This window comes from Neoarius graeffei, chromosome 4 (genome assembly GCF_027579695.1).
Source record: "Neoarius graeffei isolate fNeoGra1 chromosome 4, fNeoGra1.pri, whole genome shotgun sequence".
In the NCBI taxonomy this organism is placed as follows: Eukaryota; Metazoa; Chordata; class Actinopteri; order Siluriformes; family Ariidae; genus Neoarius; species Neoarius graeffei.
In genome coordinates, this window is record NC_083572.1 from 11,979,301 (window position 1) to 11,992,922 (window position 13,622).

General features: G+C 41.0%; 1 protein-coding gene across 1 annotated transcript in view; it reads left to right on the forward strand.

Moving 5' to 3' along the window:
• The window catches only part of cacng2a (calcium channel, voltage-dependent, gamma subunit 2a), a 153,445-nt gene that overhangs the window by 125,555 nt on the left and 14,268 nt on the right, over positions 1 to 13,622 (forward strand). The window contains exon 2 of the mRNA XM_060918825.1: positions 4,523 to 4,606. Within this exon, the coding sequence (XP_060774808.1) occupies positions 4,523 to 4,606 (84 nt within the window). The remainder of the gene's footprint in view (positions 1 to 4,522; positions 4,607 to 13,622) is intronic.

The following is a 13,622-nucleotide window of genomic DNA, read 5'->3' on the forward strand; positions in this document are numbered from 1 at the left end:
TAAAATATACCCCCCCCCCACCATCATGTATATTGGACAGTAGGCTAATGGGCCAAAAGAACCTGTTATTTCACAGTTTGTGACGCTGCCAACAATCAGCCAGATCAGAGGCAAGAGTATGGGCAAAATTGATGTTTTTTCTTTTAAAATCTGGAAATATCGTAACAGTTTGAAAGACTACCAGCCGCCACTGATATACAAATAGGAGTCATTCAGAATTCAGCCATGTTTTTGCTCGGCGTTAGCAACAGTTACAGGTTTTTAGTTTTCTCCTGAAATGTTTTCTTTCATTTCTTCTTCCTCAGGGTAGTAAAACTCGCTTTCGCTGTGAAGACTGTCGTTATCGCTATCCATGATGTAAAATTAATGCTATTCTCCTGAGAAATGCTGGCAAAAAATGTATAAGATTTTTGATAATCTTATAAATAAATCTTATTAAAAAAAGATAAATGTTGACAAAAAAAATTCTACTATGTTTGTTGTTGTTGTGAATGAGCGAGTCACCAGAGGTCCATAACCGGGGTCCATAACTGGGGTCCGTACTGTAGGATACAGACCCGCTCGCCAGCCAATCAGAGTGCAGGATTTGATGAAAACCGCACTGTGAAAAAAATTAATGGAATTATGTGGTAAAACAAAAAAAGTGTTTAAAAAGACAAAATATGTTTCATATTTTAGATTCTTCAGCATAGGCAGCGTTTACCTCAATGACGCTTTGCACACTATTAGCATTATCTTAACCAGCTTCATGAGGTGGTCACCTGGAATGCTTTTCAATTTATAGCTGTGCCCCGTCAAAAGGTAATTAGTGGATGAGTTTATTGCCGCCTTAATGCGTTTGAGATCAAACAGTAAATCATAAAAATACAGTAATTCTCCCTATTCAACACCACAACTGTAGTAATCCATATTATGTCAAGAACCGCTCAACTAACTAAAGAGAAATGACATCCATCATTACTTTAAGGCATGAAGTGTCATTTAATTAATAAAAATAAAAAAATAAAAAAAAATCCAACAACTTTGATTTAGAAGGTGTGTCCAAACTTTTGACTGGTACTTATATGTTCTTGTTATTTTCTTGATATGTTTCTATTTGTTCTTACAATAATGTGATGCTTATTTGAATTAAATTGCACTGTATGGGGCGGCACGGTGGTGTAGTGGTTAGCACTGTCGCCTCACAGCAAGAAGGTCTGAGTTCGAGCCCCGTGGCCGGCGAGGGCCTTTCTGTGTGGAGTTTGCATGTTCTCCCCGTGTCTGTATGGGTTTCCTCCGGGTGCTCCGATTTACATGCGGGTTAGGCTAATTGGTGGCTCTAAATTTACCGTAGGTGTGAATGTGAGTGTGAATGGTTGCTTGTCTCTATGTGTCAGCCCTGTGATGACCTGGCGACTTGTCCAGGGTGTACCCCGCCTTTCGCCCGTAGTCAGCTGGGATAGGCTCCAGCTTGCCCACGACCCTGCACAGGATAAGCAGTTACAGATAATGGATGGATGGATGGATGGATGCACTGTCTGGTCTAATTATTTAAACTGGTTTTGTTCTCATCTCATCTCATTATCTGTAGCCGCTTTATCCTGTTCTACAGGGTCGCAGGCGAGCTGGAGCCTATCCCAGCTGACTACGGACGAAAGGCGGGGTACACCCTGGACAAGTCGCCAGGTCATCACAGGGCTGACACATAGACACAGACAACCATTCACACTCACATTCACACCTACGGTCAATTTAGAGTCACCAGTTAACCTAACCTGCATGTCTTTGGACTGTGGGGGAAACCGGAGCACCCGGAGGAAACCCACGCAGACACCGGGAGAACATGCAAACTCCGCACAGAAAGGCCCTCGCCGGCCACGGGGCTCGAACCCGGACCTTCTTGCTGTGAGGCGACAGCGCTAACCACTACACCACCGTGCCACCTTGGCATAAGATATTTATCTTAATTTTTGTACTAATTTCATGTAAGTGTGTCACACCTGCGAGCCTTGGTGCGTGCATCAGCTAGACTCTCGGGCGTGCTCTGGACAGCGCGCACGCCAAGCGGACTCTTGCACACGCGCCGTGAACAACTCGCGCCTACACAGTATTAAAGCACAATCACTGCACCAATATAAAAACTGTGAAAATACACTTACTTTGCAAAATATTGAGTTTCGTTGCTGACACGTTACCGAGCCTTATTTCCTTGTTTGGTTTCCAGATCCCTGATTTCCTGTTTCTCTTCTTTGATTCTGCCGAGTCTACGATAGCCTGTTTGTGCCTCGCTCGACCTATTGCCTGTTTCACCGTTTTACAGTTTTGTCTGCCATTCTGGATTGTTTACCCGGTCCAAAAATATATATACTATATATAGTTTTAGTATTGCAGATACCGAGATATGCCCGACATTTTTTATTTAATTAATAAGGTTTTAAAAAATAAAATAAATCATTATGTGGGATTGAGCTGAAGAGTTTATGGTATAAATTCATATTTAACCCCTTCAATGCCCTTGGACGAGTCGCGTACGTCATGAAATCTTTTACCGCTGTGCCTTATGACGTATGCTACTCATCATAAACACCTCCTTTTATGTACCTTACATGGCACATTGCTTTTACTTCACAGTGGCACATATGAATTACAGTCAATGCGTAAAATATTCTTCCGTCATAAGGCACAGCAGTAAAAGATTTCATGACGTACGTGGCTCGTCCAAGGGCATTGAAGGGGTTAAAAGTAGGTCCTACTGTAGCTTAGGTTTTTTGGCTCGTGACATGAATGCAGTGAAAAGCAAGTTGGGCGATTCCTGTTGGATTTTAACAGGGCGCAGGAACTTTGTGCATCGACATCATGACATACTGTATTCCCGGACTGCACTGTAGACTACATGTAAAGGGTGTGCACCATCCTTTTATGTTTATGGTATCATTAACATGCATGTTCATAAGCCAAAAAGATAAGATACTGCAGCAGGTTTACTGCGTACACACACGTCGGTTGTCTGGCTACCACTTGTATTCATTAATAGGGTATCCCTGTACTCACTATACCCTGTGTATGTACATGGTACACGTGCCGTTTTGGGGGTGAGTCTCACTTTGATTTTTACCACAGGGGTTGGATAGGTCTGTGAGAGATGTTGATTTTTGCAGTGGCTCTGAAGAAAATCTGCTTGAAATCCCTTGAGTCTTGGGAACTAAGACTTTTTATAGGACTTGTTCACATGCAACTCACACAATCATTGTATCGTCATCTCAGTCTATTAGACTCAGGAGCTCAGACTGCAGTTACTGACTTTGTATTACAGACATGCAACTCTTGCAGTCTTTGTTTATGGTTATCTCGGTATTAAGCTCTGGCCACTTACATTCCCTCAGTTTACCTGGGTATATTCACTGTCTTATATGTACACTGAATGTCCTGAGCAGGAGCTCAGAGTACAGTTGCGAAAACAGTAATAATTTATTGATACAAGATGTTTTGTGGTCAGTTTACTACACTGTAGTGTGTCATGTGGTAATGCATTACATGACAATGCAACTTTCATAAATATGACCACATCTCATTATCTCTTGCCGCTTTATCCTGTTCTACAGGGTCGCAGGCAAGCTGGAGCCTATCCCAGCTGACTATGGGCGAAAGGTGGGGTACACCCTGGACAAGTCGCCAGGTCATCACAGGGCTGACACATAGACAACCATTCACACTCACGGTCAATTTAGAGTCACCAGTTAACTTAACCTGCATGTCTTTGGACTGTGGGGGAAACCGGAGCACCCGGAGGAAACCCACGCGGACACGGGGAGAACATGCAAACTCCGCACAGAAAGGCCCTCACCGGCCACGGGGCTCGAACCCGGACCTTCTTGCTGTGAGGCGACAGCGCTAACCACTACACCACCGTGCCGCCAAGATGACCACATATCAGTTGTAATTATGTTCTACGCATATACCTGCAACTCTGATAATATCATTTTCAATGATTAATAAAATGGTTTTGAAAGTGCCTACTTTTAAAACATTTTTGATGTGGTAATTTTCTTTCAGAGATTTCATTTACAACATGTATCTGACAGCTCAAACTGCATCTCCAGGCATTTAAAAAACTGCAGAGGCCTTGCTGGGTTGACCCCCCTTCTCATTTTCCTGGATCTGCCCCTGACTTGTATTAATAAACACACCTATTTTAATAGCCACTGTCAAATGGTGCAATTGGAGTCTTGTTCTCAGGCTCGACTCGAAATTTTTTTCATGACTTGGACTTGACTCTGCCTTGAACACTGGGGACTCGAGACTGGACTCGGACTCGTGGTTTAGTGATTCAACTGCAACACTGCCTTTTCGGTCATGGTTAAAGAAGCAAATGTCAGCTTCCTAGCTGATCGACTACCTTTGGAACACTGCGTGCATATGTTTTTCCCCCTCAAAATGTTCCTTTAATACTTAATGCATTTTCATCAAAACGGTTCCAAGAAAGTGTTAAATAAGTTACAGTCTCACTTTAACACTCAGCCTTTCTCTCTTTCTATCTCTGCAGGGAACTTTAAAGGGCTGTGTAAACAGATCGATCACTTTCCTGAAGACGCGGACTACGAAGCTGATGCTGGAGAGTACTTCCTTCGTAAGTTACTTTTGTGTGTGTGTGTGTGCATATGCCTGTCTGTGTTTGCCTGAAATATGAAGTATAGAACTAGGTAAGTGTGCAGATGAGGGGAGAAAGGGAGGAAATTAAGTACATACTCTGGAACTTGGGATGGAGGACGGAGGAACATGAGAGGGCTGGCCTGCTGCTCCCCAATTAGGCCAGTCATTTCTATAAATATTTTACTTTGTGCCTATATAGGTCAAATCTCTCCTTCACCCCATACACACACACACACACACACACACACACACACACACACACACAGTCAGAATTAATTTCACTGTTCAAATACTACTTCAACGTTCATTACGTTTATTTAATTATGAGTACAAATTCAAATTGGAACATTGAACATGTTCGACTTTTATTTTAATTTGAAGTAGTATACCTTATTTTCTGATTTGTGCTTGAAAACAAGCAGTGCATACAGTATGTCCTTGAAATGAAATTATATCAAATTAGTCAATTTACAACCATGGCTAAATTGCAAATACCCAGATCCCTACGTTAAACCCTATGTCGTGTGCATAATCAGTGAACAGGAAGTTATTTGGTAATCGAGCGTCCTGTCTGATGAGGAGCTTAAATAAAAACCATATTGCTACCTGATTAGATAAAGCATTTCCAGTATAAAAAGCAAAATCTAGCTACATTTTAGTGGCAAGAAAGCATATCGTAAAGATTTTCTTGAATAAAATAACACACGGTTTTATCTTTCATGGTTTATGTGATACAAATGCATCGTGTAGCTCTGCTGCTAATGCTCACTCTGTCTCTGGCAATGTAGGCTTATTAATATTCTACTGCTTTTGAATTCTAAATATTTTAAAATACAGTTTCAAAAGTAATGCGACAGCTTGAACACACCTCTACGCACATATGTAGGTCAGTTCAAGCATGGAAAATGAGATGAAGCAAGATGTGATGTGACAAAGAGCGACATGGTGTATGAGTAAGAAAAAGAGAAAGAGTGCAAGAAAGAGGGAAGTGGACGAGTGTGAGACGAGTGGGCCAGGGAGAGTAAAATGAGGAGGGAGACAAGGTCACAGTGAGAGGTGGAGGAGGAGGAAGAGACGATGAGACGCGATAAAAAGGACGCAAGGTTCTGCCGGTTCTGGGTGCATATGGTTTAACAGGATAAATGTTGAAATTCTCTGTCTCTCTCTCTCTCTCTCTCTCTCTCTCTCACACACACACACACACACACAGGTTTCTCTTAGATTAGATCAATACAACATGTCCAGGGCTAAAAATCAAGTTCTACTGTTACCATGGTGATGACTGCTCTCTGATGTCATCCTGTTTGGGTTAATGACGCGACTTAACATAGTGACCTCATACATGCAGTGTCTAATTAAACACACCGATATCAGGAATAAAATTAATCAGTGATCTGAACTGGATTATTTTCCAAAAACAGCATGTCCATAAGTCTTTATTCCATATCGCACTTTTTATCTGTTTAAAGTTACATTTCATGTTGTGGAACACCCAACCAGACAAGTTATCACGTAAGTTAGTGTATAGCAGCGATACAATCCACAAGTCCTCTGCCTGAAAGACTTTCCTGGTTCGGAAGAGTGTTAAAAAGTTACAGATTGTTTCTGTCAGCTTATTAAAGATTTTGTGATGTTCAGAAAAATCATGTGAGATCTTTCTCCACATACATTATAATGTACTAAAGCAACCGGCAGAATTCCAGTGAAAAACAAGTTGAAAAGTTTTAGGGAAAGAAAAGCTTAAAATAACCTGGTTAGTCGTGTGTTACCCCCCTTAACGAATACTTTGTTAAAGTGTTTTGAGTCGACCAACTTACCACACCTTGACTTGGCAATTTTATTCCGTTCTTCTTTGCATAAAAGCTCCAGATCCATCAACTGTAATGGGGATCTCCTGCATACAACCTTCTTCCAGTCATTCCACTGGTTTTATTTATCATCATCATCTTCTGAATCCATTCTTTTATTGACTTGGATTTGTACAACCCCGATTCCAAAAAAGTTGGGACAAAGTACAAATTGTAAATAAAAATGGAATGCAATAATTTACAAATCTCAAAAACTGATATTGTATTCACAATAGAACATAGACAACATATCAAATGTCGAAAGTGAGACATTTTGAAATTTCATGCCAAATATTGGCTCATTTGAAATTTCATGACAGCAACACATCTCAAAAAAGTTGGGACGGGGCAATAAGAGGCTGGAAAAGTTAAAGGTACAAAAAAGGAACAGCTGGAGGACAAAACTGCAACTCATTAGGTCAATTGGCAATAGGTCATTAACATGACTGGGTATAAAAAGAGCATCTTGGAGTGGCAGCGGCTCTCAGAAGTAAAGATGGGAAGAGGATCACCAATCCCCCTAATTCTGCGCCGACAAATAGTGGAGCAATATCAGAAAGGAGTTTGACAGTGTAAAATTGCAAAGAGTTTGAACATATCATCATCTACAGTGCATAATATCATCAAAAGATTCAGAGAACCTGGAAGAATCTCTGTGCGTAAGGGTCAAGGCCGGAAAACCATACTGGGTGCCCGTGATCTTCGGGCCCTTAGACGGCACTGCATCACATCCAGGCATGCTTCTGTATTGGAAATCACAAAATGGGCCCAGGAATATTTCCAGAGAACATTATCTGTGAACACAATTCACCGTGCCATCCACCGTTGCCAGCTAAAACTCTATAGTTCAAAGAAGAAGCCGTATCTAAACACGATCCAGAAGCGCAGACGTCTTCTCTGGGCCAAGGCTCATTTAAAATGGACTGTGGTAAAGTGGAAAACTGTTCTGTGGTCAGACGAATCAAAATTTGAAGTTCTTTATGGAAATCAGGGACGCCGTGTCATTCGGACTAAAGAGGAGAAGGACGACCCAAGTTGTTATCAGCGCTCAGTTCAGAAGCCTGCATCTCTGATGGTATGGGGTTGCATTAGTGTGAGTGGCATGGGCAGCTTACACATCTGGAAAGACACCATCAATGCTGAAAGGTATATCCAGGTTCTAGAGCAACATATGCTCCCATCCAGACGACGTCTCTTTCAGGGAAGACCTTGCATTTTCCAACATGACAATGCCAAACCACATACTGCATCAATTACAGCATCATGGCTGTGTAGAAGAAGGATCCGGGTACTGAACTGGCCAACCTGCAGTCCAGCTCTTTCACCCATAGAAAATATTTGGCACATCATAAAACGGAAGATACGACAAAAAAGACCTAAGACAGTTGAGCAACTAGAATCCTACATTAGACAAGAATGGGTTAACATTCCTATCCCTAAACTTGAGCAACTTGTCTCCTCAGTCCCCAGACGTTTACAGACTGTTGTAAAGAGAAAAGGGGATGTCTCACAGTGGTAAACATGGCCTTGTCCCAATTTTTTTGAGATGTGTTGTTGTCATGAAATTTAAAATCACCTAATTTTTCTCTTTAAATGATACATTTTCTCAGTTTAAACATTTGATATGTCATCTATGTTCTATTTTTAATAAAATATGGAATTTTGAAACTTCCACATCATTGTATTCCATTTTTATTTTTTTATCCCAACTTTTTTGAGATGTGTTGCTGTCATGAAATTTCAAATGAGCCAATATTTGGCATGAAATTTCAAAATGTCTCACTTTTGACATTTGATATGTTGTCTATGTTCTATTGTGAATACAATATCAGTTTTTGAGATTTGTAAATTATTGCATTCCTTTTTTATTTACAATTTGTACTTTGTCCCAACTTTTTTGGAATCGGGGTTGTACTTGCTGGAATTTTTCTTTACCTCCAGCTGTTTAACAGAGTCCTGCAGGTTTTGAACCAAAATAGATTGATATTTAAAGCTATCCGTGATTACTGTACGTCGACCTCTGCTTACTGTTCCCAAGAGGAAAATCGGGAACATGATGTAGTCTGGTAGCTGACTAATCCACACTCGCCGGCCACTTTAATAGGAACTCGTTCTTGACTCTAAGATTCCTGTTCTTGGCTGGAGGAGTGGAACCCAATATGTTCTTCTGCTGATGCATGCTGAGATGCTTTTCTGTTCACCACGGTTGTATGAGTTACGATATCCTTCCTGGCCATTTCCCTCGGACCTTTCTTCTCAACAAGGCGTTTGTTTCCACCCACAGAACTGTCGCTCACTCACTCGATGTTTTTTGTTTTTCGCACCATTCTGTGTAAACTCTACAAACTGTTGTGTGTGAAAACCCCAGGAGATCAGCAGTTTCTGAAATACTCAAACCAGTCCATCTGACTCAAGCCAGCACCCATGCCACAGTGAAAGAAAGTCACACTTTGTGATCAAAGTTTTTCCCATTTTGATGTTTGACGTGAACATTAATTAATTGAAGCTCTTGATTTGTATCTGCATGATTTTATGCGTTGGGCTGCTGTCATACGAGGGATTGGCTGAGTAAAGAACTGCATAAAAAAAGCAGGTGTAGTTGTATTCCTAATAAAGTGGGCAGTGAGTGTCTAGAACGCAGTTCAGAATGGTGCCCTCCTCACATTTCCATTTATTGGAAAAACACAAGTAATAGCGCTGTCGCCTCACAGCAAGAAGGTCCGGGTTCGAGCCTCGTGGCCGGCGAGGGCCTTTCTGTGTGGAGTTTGCATGCTCTCTCCGTGTCCGCGTGGGTTTCCTCCGGGTGCTCCGGTTTCCCCCACAGTCCAAAGACATGCAGGTTAGGTGAACTGGTGACTCTAAATTGAGCGTAGGTGTGAATGTGAGTGTGAATGGTTGTCTGTGTCTATGTGTCAGCCCTGTGATGACCTGGCGACTTGTCCAGGGTGTACCCCGCCTTTCGCCCGTAGTCAGCTGGGATAGGCTCCAGCTTGCCTGCGACCCTGTAGAACTATGGAATCAATTTTGTGCCAAAATGTTCATTCAATACTTTTGAAATATCAAACAAAAACGACAAATCAAAATACAAAAAAACAAAGAAAAAGTCAATTTTTTTTAGACTGGCAAACAAATTATTCGTGTAATCGTGCAAAATATCAGTCTATTACTCTTCAGAAACCTTTTATTTTTGTTCCGCGTCTTTCTCAGTTTTGTTTGACGTAATTTATTTTGGTTGCTATTCCAGCTTTCTCGTTTGCGCTCCCTGACTTTTTGCTTGCAGTTTTGGCACAAACTTCACGTGTGGGCGGGCTGTCCAGGAACGCAGTCCCATTGGCTAACTTGTGTTTGACTGACAGCTACGTTCAGCCATTCCCTGCTCGGATTTTGGCGGACTGTTTGACGAGTGACCGATCCATTGACGGTAAACAAGGATGGAGTGGACTTCAGTGGCGACTATGATATTGAATTAATTCAACAAAGTGTAAATTCAATATCATAGTCACCACTGAAGTCCACTCGATCCTTGTTTACCATCAATGGATCGGTCACTCGTCAAACAGTCCGCCAGAATCCGAGTAGGAAATGGCCGCAACAGCCTCCGGGGGAGTCGCTGAGCGTAGCTGTCAGTCAAACACAAGTTAGCCAATGGGAATGCATTCCTGGACAGCCCACCCACACGTGAAGTTTGTGCCAAAACTGCAAACAAAAAGTCAGGGAGCGCAAACGAGAAAGCTGGAATTGCAACCAAAATAAATTACGTCAAACAAAACTGAGAAAGACGTGGAACAAAAATAAAAGGTTTCTGAAGAGTAATAGACTGATATTTCGCACGATTACACGAATAATTTGTTTGCCAGTCTCAAAAAATTTACTTTTTTTGTTTTTTTTGTATTTTGAGTTGTCGTTTTTGTTTGATATTTCAAAAGTATTGTATGAACATTTTGGCACAAAATTGATTCCATATAGAACAGGATAAAGCGGCTAGAGATAATGAGATGAGATGAGATTATGGAGAATAAACTTCGCAATAGCACCTAGAAAGTCAGGAACATTATTTCGTATTGTCGTGCCCTGATATGAAATTCAAAATGGCAACCCGGTCACTAGTCCATGCATTTAAAAATCAGAAGCACTAGATCACTAGCACATATAAAATGGCACCCTACTCTCTTTTCCCTATCTCGACAATTAGGATCATGTAGGAAATTGAAATTCACTGTTCCCTATAGTATATACTGATATAAGCAACATAAATTAGATGACATCATCAAACTCTATGTAGCAGTGAAGAAGGTAAACTTGGAAAAATGCTTCACGCTTCTCTCACTGTTTCCTTCACTACAGAATCAGCAACACTAAGTAGCACCCTTATTGTGTGATGTAGAGTTTCAGTCTGTCACCTCATTAGCACCATCACACATCTCACTATCACTAGGCCACTGACGAGGTGTTTCAAACCACACCTGATTTACTATATAGGTCATGCCCAAATGCCACAGTGCATTATGGGTATTCTGTGTCTGCTGTGGAACATTCCCTGTGTTTGATACAGCGCCTTAGTTCCTGTTCACTCCAAAGTCTCCAAAGTGGTGAGCATGTCCTGGACATGATGTGATGCGTAGAAGCATTCGTAGAAGTTTCAGAAAAATTCTTGTAAATTCTACCTCTACTGTCTCGCCTTAATAGAGGCAACATAAATTAGGACATAAATAATTATACCCCTGCTCCGAAGGAGGGGGTATACTGATTTACTTCTGTCCGTCCGTTTCTATGTCCGTCCGAAACACCCTTTATCTCAGCAACCACAAATCATAGCCACTTGGTACCAAACTTCAGCTTGGGGTTCTATATTGTGTATACCGTTTTCAGGTCTGTCGCACATCGACTTCCTGTTTACCAACTTAATGTATTTATGAAACATACAACATGGATTTACACAATTTTCATAACACTTTTCTCAGCAACTACAAATCACAACTGCTTGATATTTGGTACTGAGCTTCAGCTTGGGGTTCTATACCATGTATACAATTTTCAGGTCTGTCGCACATCGACTTCCTGTTTACTGACTTAATGTATTTACGAAACACATGGCGTGGATTTACACAATTTTCGTCACACTTTTCTCAGCAACTACAAATCACAACTGCTTGATATTTGGTATCAAGCTTCAGCTTGGGGTTCTATACCGTGTATACCGTTTTCAGGTCTGTCGCACATCGACTTCCAGTTTCATGACTTAATGTATTTACGAAACACATGGCGTGGATTTACAAAATTTTCATAACACTTTTCTCAGCAACTACAAATCACAACTGCTTGATATTTGGTAATGAGCTTCAGCTTGGGGTTCTATACCATGTAAACAATTTTCAGGTCTGTCGTACATCGACTTCCTGTTTACTGACTTAATGTATTTACGAAACATACAGCATGGATTTACAAAATTTTCATAACACTTTTCTCAGCAACTACAAATCACAACTGCTTGATATTTGGTACTGAGCTTCAGCTTGGGGTTCTATACCGTGTACATCATTTTCAGGTCTGTCGTACATCGACTTCCAGTTTCATGACTTAATGTATTTACGAAACATACAGCATGGATTTACACAATTTTCATAACACTTTTCTCAGCAACTACAAATCACAACTGCTTGATATTTGGTACTGAGCTTCAGCTTGGGGTTCTATACCATGTAAACAATGTTCAGGTCTGTCGCACATCGACTTCCTGTTTACTGACTTAATGTATTTACGAAACACATGGCGTGGATTTACAAAATTTTCGTAACACTTTTCTCAGCAACTACAAATCACAACTACTTGATATTTGGTACTGAGCTTCAGCTTGGGGTTCTATACCATGTATATCGTTTTCAGGTCTGTCGCACATCGACTTCCAGTTTCATGACTTAATGTATTTACGAAACATACAGCATGGATTTACACAATTTTCGTAACACTTTTCTCAGCAACTACAAATCACAACTGCTTGATATTTGGTACTGAGCTTCAGCTTGGGGTTCTATACCATGTATACAATTTTCAGGTCTGTCGCAAATCGACTTCCTGTTTACTGACTTAATGTATTTACGAAACACATGGCGTGGATTTACAAAATTTTCGTAACACTTTTCTCAGTAACTACAAATCACAACTGCTTGATATTTGGTACTGAGCTTCAGCTCGGGGTTCTATACCGTGTATATCGTTTTCAGGTCTGTCCCACATCGACTTCCTGTTTAATGACTTAATGTATTTACGAAACATACAGCATGGATTTACACAATTTTCGTAACACTTTTCTCAGCAACTACAAATCACAACTGCTTGATATTTGGTATCAAGCTTCAGCTTGGGGTTCTATAGTGTGTATAACGTTTTCGGGTCTGTCCCACATCGACTTCCTGTTTACCGACTGAATGTATTTACGAAACATATAGGGTGGATTTTGACGCTATTTCAAGAAGCAAAATGCTATTTCAAAATGACAGTTTACCAGGATGCTATTTGAAATACCTGGGGAGAACACTGCTCTTTATTTACTTGTTTCAGGGTTAATTATTTGTTGAAGTCAACATTCATAAGTGTCCTATTCCTTCGATTGTGATCTGTACCGCAAACCGATGCACCGAGGTGAATGGACCCTGTTGGTGTTTAACAGTAAAGCGCTGATTGTCAGTGATGATGTATGAGCGCAATAACTGTGTCAGAATGGGAATGGATGTGTTCTGAACTCCTTAGAGTCCTCGTTGCTGTGGTAACGCTCAGCCATCCGGAGACCTAGATGAACACGTTGCTCTGGATCTATGTGAGCATGTGAGCGTGTGAGGTTCGGCAAGGATCTGATGATGTGTGTCAGCGTCAAGGTTGGCCGATATTGTTTGGTTTTTCCGTCTCAATGTTTTCCTGCTCTCTTTATCCATTTTCCTCTTACTTTTTCTCCCTTTTTCTTTCTGTGGTCATCACTCCTGCTGTCGGATTACATAAAGAAGCAGATGTTTCCTGAGTACTGCTTTTTAGGTCTCACACAGTGTGTGTAGGAGAGTGAGACTGTTCAGGAAAGTGGGCCTGCCTTTGTGAGTGTCAAAGTGAGCAAGAATTAAAGTAAAAGAGATATCTGCTACAACATATGGGATTTTA